General features: G+C 48.7%; 1 protein-coding gene across 1 annotated transcript in view; it reads right to left on the reverse strand.

Moving 5' to 3' along the window:
- C2CD2 (C2 calcium dependent domain containing 2) overlaps positions 1-12,444 on the reverse strand; it is a 51,279-nt gene that overhangs the window by 20,048 nt on the left and 18,787 nt on the right. Inside the window, exons 4-7 of the mRNA XM_033125117.1 lie at positions 10,877-10,996; positions 8,094-8,198; positions 4,385-4,507; positions 1,372-1,495 (exon numbers count right to left, since the gene is read on the reverse strand). Of these exons, the coding sequence (XP_032981008.1) occupies positions 1,372-1,495; positions 4,385-4,507; positions 8,094-8,198; positions 10,877-10,996 (472 nt within the window). The remainder of the gene's footprint in view (positions 1-1,371; positions 1,496-4,384; positions 4,508-8,093; positions 8,199-10,876; positions 10,997-12,444) is intronic.

Raw genomic sequence — 12,444 nt, forward strand, 5'->3', positions numbered from 1 at the left:
AAGGAAGGAAAGGGAAGGGAAGGGAAGGGAAGGAAAGGGAAGGAAAGGGAAGGAAAGGGAAGGGAAAGGAAGGAAAGGGAAGGGAAGGGAAGGAAAGGAAAGGAAAGGGAAGGAAAGGAAGGAAGGGAAGAAAGGGGAGGAAAGGGAAGGGAAGGAAGGGAAGGGAAGGGAAGGGAAGGGAAGGGAAGAAAAGGGAAGGAAAGGGGAGGAAAGGGAAGGGAAAGGAAGGAAAGGGAAGGGAGGGAAGGGAAGGGAAGGGAAGGGAAGGGAAGGGAAAGGAAGGAAAGGGAAGGGAAGGGAAGGGAAGGAAAGGGAAGGAAAGGGAAGGAAAGGGAAGGAAAGGGAAGGAAAGGAAGGGAAAGGAAGGGAAGGGAAGGGAAGGGAAGGGAAGGGAAGGAAAGGAAAGGGAAGGAAAGGGAAGGAAAGGGGAGGAAAGGGGAGGAAAGGGAAGGGAAAGGAAGGAAAGGGAAGGAAAGGGAAGGGAAGGAAGGAAAGGGAAGGGAAGGGAAGGAAAGGGAAGGAAAGGGAAGGAAAGGGAAGGAAAGGGGAGGAAAGGGAAGGGAAGGAAGGAAGGAAGGGAGGAAGGGAAGGGAAGGGAAGGGAAGGGAAGGAAAGGGAAGGAAGGAAGGAAAGGAAGAAAGGGAAGGAAAGGAAGGAAAGGGAAGGAAGGAAAGGAAAGGAAAGGGAAGGGAAAGGAAGGAAAGGGAAGGGAAGGAAAGGAAAGGAAAGGGAAGGAAAGGGAAGGAAAGGGAAGGGAAAGGAAGGAAAGGGAAGGAAGGGAAGGGAAGGGAAGGGAAGGGAAAGGAAGGAAAGGGAAGGGAAGGGAAGGGAAGGAAAGGGAAGGAAAGGGAAGGAAAGGGAAGGAAAGGGAAAGAAAGGGAAGGGAAAGGAAGGAAAGGGAAGGGAAGGAAAGGAAAGGAAAGGGAAGGAAAGGGAAGGAAAGGGAAGGAAAGGGGAGGAAAGGGAAGGGAAAGGAAGGAAAGGGAAGGGAAGGGAAGGGAAGGGAAGGGAAGGGAAGGGAAAGGAAGGAAAGGAAAAAGAAGAGAGGGAGGGAACAAGGGAGGGAGGGAAGAAGTGCCTTCCACACTAGAGAAAAAAGGCAAAGCTGCAACTGTGTTCCTTTCCTCCTTCAGCCTCCACAAATGCGAAACCTGGGTTGTACTCTCCGGGTCTCGCAGTACTATTATGGTTTTCAGGAAGCTCTTCTTCACTCAAAGGCAGGGATCACACTGCAGACCCAACTGGAAGGAGCCCCAGGAGAAACCAAAGGCCGCCGAGACCCTGCAGGTTACCCTCCCCTCAGCTCCTGGTGCAGGACAGTCACTTCTATGGCCAGCCTAGTGACCCAGGAGCCCTGGCACTGTCACCCACCTGAAGCACCAGCATCATTTAGCAGCGAGGCTCGGATATTCTTCACCAGCAGCTTGAGTTCATGAGCCCTTGGAGGTTTGGGAGGGCAGGGTTCCTGAGGAGCGGACGACGTGCGCTGGAAACTCTGCAGGAAGAGGATGAGCAGTGACCTGTGGGCAGGCAGAGGACCGAGGCGGCGGCCGCTCAAGCACGAACCCCAGCTCTGCTGTGACTGTTCTCCCTTCTTATGGGAAGGGGTGCCATCAACCAGAGCCATTTCCCTGCTTGGAAGCCTTCTAGACCCCAAAGAAAGCAAGTGAAGCGGCCATTCACTCAGCCAGAATCGCACTGTAGTGGAGACGGGGTGACCACAAGGGTCCATGCTTGACCCAGACCAGGCGCTTGACACAGGACGCGACCAGCTGCAGGTGTCTGCGGCCCACCAGCTCCCAGTGGGACATCTGTCACACACGAATGGCCAGGCTCATTAGCCTGTGACCACGTCCCATCTTCAGGCAGACCCGCCACCCACGTGGGAAATATCTAGGTAGGACCCAGGTGTTGCACTAGCAAGGGGACAGAGGCAGGCACAGCTGGGACCAGCTTCCACCATCATGTCCTCAAAGTGGCATCAAGGCATTTCCAACAGAAAGCCTCCCCAAGTCTGGAGGACCCCACCGTCAATCTGGCCTTTCCCATGTGCAGGTGTTAAAGGGGCTCCTCAATTACAAACACGTGGGAATCCCGAAACGGCTTCTCAGAGATGTCCCCGGCCTCTACACAGTGAGAACTTTTCAGGGAGGGAATCTGGGTGCTGATGTGACGTCAGAACGCCTTTGGGGGAGGGCACTAACAACTTATACGACACTGGGGTTCTTTATGTCATCCTTTAGAAAACACTACGCTAAACCAGGGCCATGCCAACAGAGAGCTGCAGGTGGTGGGAGCCCAAGAGGTAACTGCAAAAACCCTTCAGATCCAGGTCCGTGATCACTGAACACAGCAATCCACAGGTCTGGAGTGGAGACCAAATGTTTTCTTCAGTTGTATATGTGTGATGGTTAATTTTGTGTCAACTTGACTGGTCCACAGAGTGCCCAGGTATTTGGTCAAACACTGTTCTGGGTGTGTCTATGAGGCTGTTCTGTGGATGAGATTAATGTTTCAATCAACAGACAGAGTAAACCAGATTGTCTTCCCTAATGTGGGTGGGCCTTGTCTAATCAGTTGAAGGCCTAAATACAGCCAAAGGCTGATTTCCCCAAATAAGAGGGAATTCCTCATGCCTGAAGGCCTGCGAGCTGGATTATCAGGTTTCTCTTGCCTTTGGGCTTAAGCTGAACACCAGTCTCGCTGGGTCTCAAGCCTGTGGGCCTGTGGACTGGGAATACGCCATTGGCTCCCCTGGAACGGCAGCTGGCTGACTCACCTCGCAGAACCTGGAACTGTCAGCTTCCATAATCAATTCTTTCTACGGAGACTGACTATAAGGAATTGGCTCACGCCATTATGGAAGCTGAATACAAGTATACTCGTATGTATATGCGTCTTACTGGTTCTGTTTCTCCAGACCAATACAATATCGGGGGTGCCAAAAATATGTATACACATGACTTCTATTCAATCTTTTGGTATCGGTATATACTCGTATTGCATATTACAATTTTAATCAAGGTTTTTCCTATCTCAAAGTGTGTACACATTTTTTTGGCACCCTCTGTCTATATGCTACTTTGATATGCAAACTCTACACATTTATTTAAAAGCATCATTCCACTTATGGTAGTTTGGGTCCTTTTATCTTCTGAATCCATGTATTCTAAAAGTATACTATTTTGCAAAGTTGCTCATATTTTGGCATTAAAAATTGATTGTCACATGCGAAACAGTCAGATACCCCTGATGTAAACCACCATTGATAGAATTCCTGAAAGGGAGAGCAGCTGAGAGGGGAGCCTGGCCTGACCCCCTCTCACTGCAGGGGGCTGAGCCTCCCACCCCCAGGAAGCCTGCACAAACACCCCCAGCACCTCACTTTTCTTGTCAGTTTCCCCAGCTGCCCCTTCTTGTCACCCCCAGTGCCCAGAGCTTATCACAACACACCGTGAGAACCTGACGTTTGTCCAACGAACCAAATGGATTGTCTGCAGACGTTCCACACTAACGTGGCACTACCGCCCTACCAGGAACCAGAGACCGAGAGCCTGCACCTAAAGATCGTTTTAGAAGTTATATTTTCTAAATGACTTCACCAAAACCTAATAAAGACGGATATTCTACCACACCACATAAAAATACCGAAAGTATGCATGAAAAATAACTCTAGGGACTACAAAGCCATGTTTTACATAATCGTAATAAAAAGATGAGCTCATAATTGGGAAAATTAAGTCACCTTAAGCAAAGGGTTTTAGATGTGATGCCAATGAAGGTCTGAGAGACCAAGGCCAGTATCCTGGACACGAACTCAGCCAAAGCAGCAGCATCCTAGACGGGCGAGGAAAACGGCCCCAGAATGGGGGCGGGGGGGGCAGGCAGCATGGAAAAGGGGGCCATCAGAGATCGCCTCGTGTGTCCACACGGCCTACAGGACACAAGCCTCCAGGAGGCAGGGCAGGTCATCCGGCTGTCCCCAGCCTAGGCTAAAAAGTGTCCACCCAGAGTGCCTGCTGTGGGGGCACATTCTCACTGCTAATTGGGTGTCCCAGGTACGTCAGTCATGGAAGAACGAGGTCCCACGCACAGGCTCTGAGCGGACAGTGAAAAGGCAAATTTTGACTCCTGAACAGCGGGGGGCAGACGATGCTGAGTGGCCCAACCACCTCTTCCTTCCAGCCCTCGGGGCTTTGGAGTCCTGTGCACTAAACTCAAGCCTCCTTCCAGGGCATGGTCTTTCTCGACCAGCAAGCATTCATGCAATCTTGCTCGATTATGGCAGGATGGGGGAATATTGTCAATGCACACACATTCTCCAGCAAGCCGGACCATGTTTCCTGACTGGGTCACGAAGCATTCACACCCCAAACCGGTGTACCTGCATTTCCTTCATGTTCGCAGGCCTGGCGCTCAGAACCACCGATGGGGAAGCGGAACTAACCAAGTGCCTCAAAATATCCTGGAGAGTTTCAGAGACTGCATTCACAGCAACCGCCTGGTCCTGCCGAGAAACAAGGAAGTCGCCAAATCATTTCATACCACGCACGCGTGCAAAAGGACAGGCAAGCGTTTGGCTCTCCTCACTACGGCCCCGAGACGAACAAACTTGGGGTCACCAGGGCTCCGAGAGGTCAGATTAGGACCCATGAGCTGGCCAGGAGAGAGGGTTCTTTCTACTGATCTCAGAAGTCATTCGGCTTATTTTAAAAGATGGTAAAAATAAGACATGTGCAACACAGAAATATGTTAATATTTCTGAATATATCTTTTCAGTCTTTCTCCCAAATATACAGACACGTGGTTTTTTTCTTGCCCATTTGATCATTTTTTTGAAAGTAAAAAGTATTCAAATAAATGGATAGGCCTGATAAGACAAACTTGCAGAAGTACAAACTTGGACGACTTACGTTGCCAGATGCCAAGCTCTATAAAGCTACAATAATTAATACCCAACAGAATGTTCATGCATTCTAGAGTGTTCACAATACCACTATTCATAACAGCCCAACTGGAAACCACCTAAGTGCCCATCAATAGCCACACAGGTCATCAAATGGACTAAAGGGCAATGAGCACAGACACACACACACACACTCACACTCACACACACACACACACACACGTCACACGATACGGATGGATCTCATGGACATAGTGCTGTATGAAAGGAACCAAACACAGAAAAGCACATATTGTACGATTCCTTTCTATGAAGTACCAGAACAGGCAAACGAGTCCCTGCTGTTTGTGGAAGGCAGAATTCTCAGAATTCTCCCAATGAGTCAAGCCCTCACCTTGAGAGCAGGTAGAACCTGAGACTTGCTTCCAGCCAATGGATACGGCAAAGGTGATACAATGTCAAAGGTTATGTTATACAAGACTTCCTCTCAGCAACCTGGAGAAGAGAGTCTCCTGCTGGCCTTCCACGTGTGAGGGGCCACCGGGCATGGGACTCAGAGGCTCCTGGGAGCCGAGAGCAGCCCCCAGCCGAGAGCCAGCAAGGCATCGGGACCTCAGTCCTACGGCCCAAGGAACCGAGTTTTGCCAACAACCACAGGAGCCTGGGAGAGGATCCTGCGCTCCAGGAAGACGCAATCAGTCAGGACCTGAGTACAGCCTGGGACCCTGAGCAGGTCACCCAGCTAAGCCGTGCCCAGACTCCGTGAAGGAAACGAGGCAGTAAATACGAGTTGTTCTACGTGCTAGGTTTGGGGTAATTAGTCACGAGCATAGGTAGCTCATGCACGCTGGGAGTCAGGAGCATGGTTACCTCTGGTGGGGGTGGGGGAGAGAGTGGGAGGGGGCAGCGAGTGGGAGGGGGCAGCGGGGTCCCTGGGGAGCGGGCCCTGTTCTGTGGTTGAGCTGGGTGCTGGGCTCTCGGGAACGTTTGGTGTGAAAGCTCCAACAAGCTGGACACTTACAATAGGTGTACTTTTCCGTCTGTCATATCTCAACAATAACGTTTTTTAAGCAGGCAGGATCTATTTTCTGAAATCTCAATTAAAAGCCTTCCTTAAATATTATAGCTTCCATTTTAAACTCTTAAAACCTGGCTCTGGGTGGATCCGGGCTAACAGAATGTGTCACTCTGCTGGCTGCACTGGCATCCATGCCGTCTGTCATTCCTCAGCTTTGGGAGAGCCTCTGCAGTGGAGTGGGTGGTTGCCAGCGCCTGGTGGGCCTGGCCCCAGGTGTGGCTCTGCCACTGACACTCCCAGGGCTCTCTGCTGTCCCTCGTCACCTCTGATAAATGCCTTCACCGTGGGGCTCCAGCCCATCCCCACCCTGCTCAGGGAGCCAGGACACTTACAGGACTGGATTTCCTCCAGGGCTGCAGACCCACTGAAAACCTGCCGACTTGTGGGCTGGAAGTGATTTCGGAAATTGGTCTGCAGTGCCCCAAGGACAACTGGCTGGCCAGACCTTGTTATAGCAAACTTTGGCCAAAACTGCCATTTGTTGAAAATCTACTCTCTGCCAGGAATTCTAAACTAGTAATAATCAAAATAGCTAATACTTACATCACTCTTAGGATGTGTCAGGCTCGATTCTATGCACTTATATGTATTAACTAATTTAATCCTCACAACCACCTTGAATATTATTGTCCCAGTTTACTGATGAGGAAACTGAGGCACAAAGAAGTGAATGGATATGTGTAGGACTCGTAAGCGACAGAATTAATATATGGACAGCTCGCGAGACGCAGAGCAGGGAGTCAAACCCGGGCAGTTAAGGGGCCAGGGTATGCACGTACAACCCCTCTGCCATCACCTTTCTCTTCCACACATCCTTGATATACTGATTTTTTTTAATTGAGGTGAAATTCACATAATATAAAATTAACACATTTACGTGGCACTCAGTACATTCACAGTGTTGTACAACCATCACCTCTGTCTAACTCCAAAATATTTTCACCGTCCCCCAAAAGTAAACCCCTTACCCAGTAGCAGTCATTCCCCACCCTTCTCCCCACGAGCCCTGGTAACCACCCGTCTGCCTTCCGTGTCAATGGATTTGCCTGTTCTGCACATTTTATAGAAGTGGAATCATGCAACACGTGGTCTTGTGTGTCTGGCTTCTTTTGCTGAGCATGATGTTTTCAGGCTCATCCGTGTTCCAGCAGGTGTCAGAACTTCCCTCTGTTTTATGTCTGAACGATACTCCATCGTACGGATGGACCTCATTTTGTTTGTCTATTTTTATCTTTTTGAACCCCCACAGTTTCTCCTCACTTTACAGAGGAGGACACCAAGGGGTGAAAGACGGGGCTTGGGGTGCTCAGATGTCAGAATCCATCACAACACTTAATACGCACCCCTTGTATACCTAAACAGTCGGGCAAAAATTGCACTTCTGATGTGTGTAAGTTAAAATAATTCAAACTCATTGTCTTAAAAAACAAAACAAAAAACTGCTACATCTAGATCAAGGCATGAAAGGTTAAAATATTTACAGACCAAGAAACTATTAAATTCACACATTTCAGCGGGGATTGAACTATCACAGTAGTTGAACAGTCCAAAAGAGGGTAAAATTGCAAGGAAATGCCGTAAAAGAAACCGCAAAGGAAGCACCAGATAATCTAAGCCTTTGGTATAAAGGATTTTGCATGATCTTTCCAGGACCTGGAAGTGGCGACACCAACGTGACTAGCACCCCAGCTCCCTGCTCCCGAATTCACTTCTCCAAACAGCTAAGACGGTGGGAGACAGGGAGGAGGCTGCCTTCAGATTTGGGGTGCATCTTTGCACAAACCATGGAGAGAAAGGAGGACATGGCTTGGGAGCCAGCTGGACTCGAGCTGCAGGTGAGCACCTCAGGTAAGAGCAGGTGTGATGATCAGGTGTGCTAGAACCCCGGGGAAAACCTGCGTTTCCTCACTTCGATGACTCTCAACCTCAGCAGCACGAGTGCTTTAAAAAATGCCCAGCCCAATTAGAGCTGGTGGGGGCACCCCCAGCAGGCTTCCAGATGCTTAACAGCTGCCAGGTGCTTCCAGGTACAGCCAGGAATTAATCCGTCATAACATGACACATTTGCATGTACGTCGATGGAGGAATCATAGAAACCTGTGGACTGACCTCCCCGGGTGCTTTGGGCTGGATCGTAATGGCCATTTCTGGCACGCTGACGAACGACCACCTGATCTGAATGTCCTCTCTCTTCTCTTCCATGGTGAGCTCCAGCTTGAAAAAGAAAAAACATAGGTCATTGGAGGGCTGCTCTCTCCACCAGACCTCACCGTGCGTGTGTGTGCGTGTGTGTTGATTTCCTTAGACAACTGCTTAGCCTGTGCCATACTGTGCGCTTTCAAAATGGAAAGGAGGGTCCCAAGCTCCTCTCGACCTCCCCCTTCACTGTATGTACCTTGCCCCACCCCCACCAGCGCTGTCCTCTGTCTCCCCCTACAACTCAGAGAGGAACCTCAGGGTTGGTGGCTGAAAGCCAGATGTCATTGAAACTCTGCATTTTCCTTTAAATGAACAGTTCTCTGTCTGTATTCTGCATTTCTTTTCTGGAAGTGTCACCAAAGTGTAAAAGAGGAGTAACAGAAAGGAACCAGGGTGCCTGACCCAACCCACGCTCACCCGTCCCCCAAGGGCTGTGCACAGAGCACATGGGTTCTGACCCTCTCCTGCCTGGGCCACCACACATCTCACTGGACTCCGATCTGTCACAGCACCCCATCCAACCCTCCCCATCTGACGTGGCAGAAGAATGGCCCCCCAGAGCTGTCCACGCCCCGATCCTCAGCCCTGTGACCATGTGCCGACATTGCAGGTGTGACTAGCAGAAGGACCGTGAGATGGGGAACTCATCCGGGGATATGCCGGTGAGCCCGGTGGAATCACAGGAGCCCTTAAATGGAAGAGGCAGGCAGATGACCATGCCAGAGATGTGACTTGAAGATGAAGGAAGGGTGCCAGCCCCAGCGGTGGGGCTGCCTCTAGAAGCTGGGAACCGCCTGCAGCTGACAGCCAGCAAAGAATCAGCCCTCACACATACCATGCAAGGAGCTGAATTCCGCCAACCACTGAAGGAACAAGGAAACAGATTCCCGCCCCAGAGCTTCCAGAAAGGTAGGCAGCCCCCAGCACCTGGATTTTAGCCCTGCTGCACACCAGACCTCCAGAATGGGAATCTGCTACTCGTACGTTAGTGCTCTTTTGAGCTCAGTTTGTGGTCATTTGTTTCAGCAGCCATAGCAAACTAAGACACCAGCCTTTGTTTCTCAGCCAGAAACAAAACTCTTAGCTCTTCCCATCTGCATCCTTCTCCCCACCACCCAACAGACGGGAAGGGAAGGATGGCTTCAGCCTGTGTTTTTAAAGACTCGGGACTCAGACCTCATGTTAGCAAGATGGCGAGAGAAATGATGCCCCTTGTAACTCCAGAACAAGTTCACATGCATTTCATTGCCACAGGTCCCTGAGTCGTCCCCACCGGGGTAGGGGTGGAGCAACAAGCCCTTTGTGCAGCTTTTATCTGAAGAACAGAGAAGTGGAACGCCTCTTGCCTTGGGCATCAATAATTCACCCACCTCCAGCAGCTGCCTTTGCCTGGAGAGGCAACCCACAGGCTGCTTTCCAACTGTGCTAAGGGATCAAAGATACTATCGTGTTAACCGTGTCTGAGCGGCTAAAATGACACATGAACCCGTCTCAGAAACCACACTGTCTCCGTTAACATTCACGGTCCTTGCTGGACTCAGTCAGTCCTGAAACGTGCCCCAGACTTTGAAGATATTTTCTAGTCACATTGTCCAAAAAACAGGAGGCATTAGCATCTGACAAGTCCAGAGATCAACACTTAACTTCTTCAACTCAAAAAGGGGGTGTTATTGGAGTGGGGTTGGGGGGGGGGTCTAGATTTCAGAAAAAAAGCCATTTTAGGTGGCCAGAAAAATCTTGTTTGCTCTGCTTATTTAAAACCATGTCTTTGTACAAAAAGTATATAGAGTATCATCTTCGCTTGTGGGCAAGAATCCTGTATGACTTGGGCTCATCGCCCAAATTAGAGCGAAGCACAAGGACCCAGGAGAGGAAACACAGGGCTGAACCAGCAGTGACCCTAAAACAGACCCAGAGATTTGCAATGTTTACACACCAGCTAAACGGGACCTGCGGGGAACATCTGCTTAATGTGAGACGCACAATTACGTGAGGGTTCAGACATCCAGAAGTTTCCCTCATAAATCTATTATAATTAATTAGGGTGTGTGTCCCTCTACGTACTTGTTATGTATAATTATGAACATTAATATGTAACTATACATACATTATATGGTAGTTGTATACGGCTATTAGAATGACTATAATATAGACTATCTGAAAAACAATGGCATACTCATTTTTTAACATATACAAATAATAAAGGGTCCTTTCAACTTGAGTTTTTCAAAAACTAAACAGAGGAATGCACCCCCCAGCCCCCAAGCTGTCGTCTGTCCCAGGCTGCAGTTGACTTCCAGGGGACAGATCTGATTCTAAAACAGACACTTGCGTCATCTCACATGCCATTTACCTGATTCAACCAGGAGACCACACCTGATTTGTTTACCTGCCTGGAAAAATAACGTATCTCCCATTCTTGATAGATGGGCAACCTCTAAATTCATTATATATACATTGTGTGTATACACATGTGTATGTGTGTATATATAATATACATATCACACACCCTCTTACTTCCTTCAGATACAATACAGAAGGTTACGGTTTGAAAATTATGAAATGAATGGCCGGTCATGAAAACATGGGTCTCCACTGACACCCCAATAAACTTTAATTAAAAAAAAAAGAAAACATGGGAATCCACAGCCTTGTGATCACACCATGCTTGAGAACTGTCTTCCTCACTTTACCTGTAAATGAAATGGGGACAACCGCACACCATACTGCTGGCGCCCAGTGTCCTCGGGAGAGGCTGGCCCGGTGCTGACGACAAACTGAATGGTCTGGCCCACCACGTGACAAGACACCACCTGCAGGAGGAAAGAGATAACAAGCTTCAATGGAATTTTATATGAGAGAGAGAGAGAGAGAGAGAGAGAGAGAGGAAGACAGGGAGAGAGTTTGTATCACAGACATCTCTATTTCATTGAACAAAATAATCTGGACTTTATAAAATCAGCAAGGACAAGAATTTAGAATTTCAAACTTGGAAAAATATCCAGATTCACATCTTTTCCATTATGTAGTGGTTTGAAAACTAGAAACAATACTTCTTCTCTTCCTGATGGGTGTCTCAGGAGCTAATCTCTTTCTTGCCCAGATCTATTAGGTCGGTGCAAAAGGAATTGCAGTTTAAAAGGTTAAAAATAATTGCAAAAACCACAATTAGTTTTGCACCCACCTAATAGTTGTTATGCTCTTTCCACAAGTAAAGGTTTTTTTCTTGCACGATTGCTTTGTTCTGTTTCTCCACACCGGCTGATTTTACATTCCACCCCAGACATTTCCACATTCATACAAGTGAAAGCCATTGGCCATCGTCAATCACTAAAAATGAGCCTTAAAAATAAAATAAGCTATAGATGTTACAAGTAAAAGATAAAAAATGTACCCAGAACACAAGAAATTATTTCTCCCTAAATAATGTTTAACCTAGCGTGATCTTCAACAACGTGGGGATAATTCCAAGAACATATGAAATATTAAACAGTTAAGAAATTATACAGCCTTAACCAAAACAGAAGTATAAAATGAGCTCGTTTAAGGACCTCTAAGACGAAGACAAATAATTACCCCAGGCAAAACCAGGCCACATTCTCCATATAAATCACAAAGCATCTCAGAGGGATGACTGACTATTGTAACCACACAGAGAAATATCCAGTTCCTGCCACAGAATCCCTCTGTAGGCGCAGACCTCCTAGAACGAGGTAGGCCACCCTCCTGGCAGAATGCCAAGCAAGCCCAGGGTAGGATGACTTCCAGGCCAGGTACCAGGTGTGCACGGGCTGGGAGGAGGGGTGGTGGGGGCGGGGGGAGGGGAGCTAGCAGGCAGCACGTGTATCTTGCAGAGTCCAGCCATCAGGAGGCTGAGAGTAAGACAGGACATGAAGGACCCCCATATTCCCGAGGGAACTGACACCCACATTGGAGGATGTCACTTGGGAAGGAAGAGAAAAGTCTTTCGTTCTCTGCTGGGTTTATCAGAATCTAAAGTACCAAGTGGAAAGATGATCAAAACAGTACCTTTGTCGGGCCTGCTCTTTCACAAAGTTCAGGCTAGAACGTCTGCCTTCTCTTTCTTATCCCTGGCTAGCTCCTTCCTTCCCACGTCCAGCGTCTCTCCACTCAGGGCTCGCCTGCCCCCTCAAACAAAACCTGCCCTGTACATCGGGCCCCATAGGAAGGGGTCAGTTTCCAGTGGCCACTAAAAGACGTCGACGGCACAAACCTAGAAAAAGGAAATCTTGCCTGTTCT

Source organism: Rhinolophus ferrumequinum, chromosome 2 (assembly GCF_004115265.2).
Source record: "Rhinolophus ferrumequinum isolate MPI-CBG mRhiFer1 chromosome 2, mRhiFer1_v1.p, whole genome shotgun sequence".
Taxonomy (NCBI): Eukaryota; Metazoa; Chordata; class Mammalia; order Chiroptera; family Rhinolophidae; genus Rhinolophus; species Rhinolophus ferrumequinum.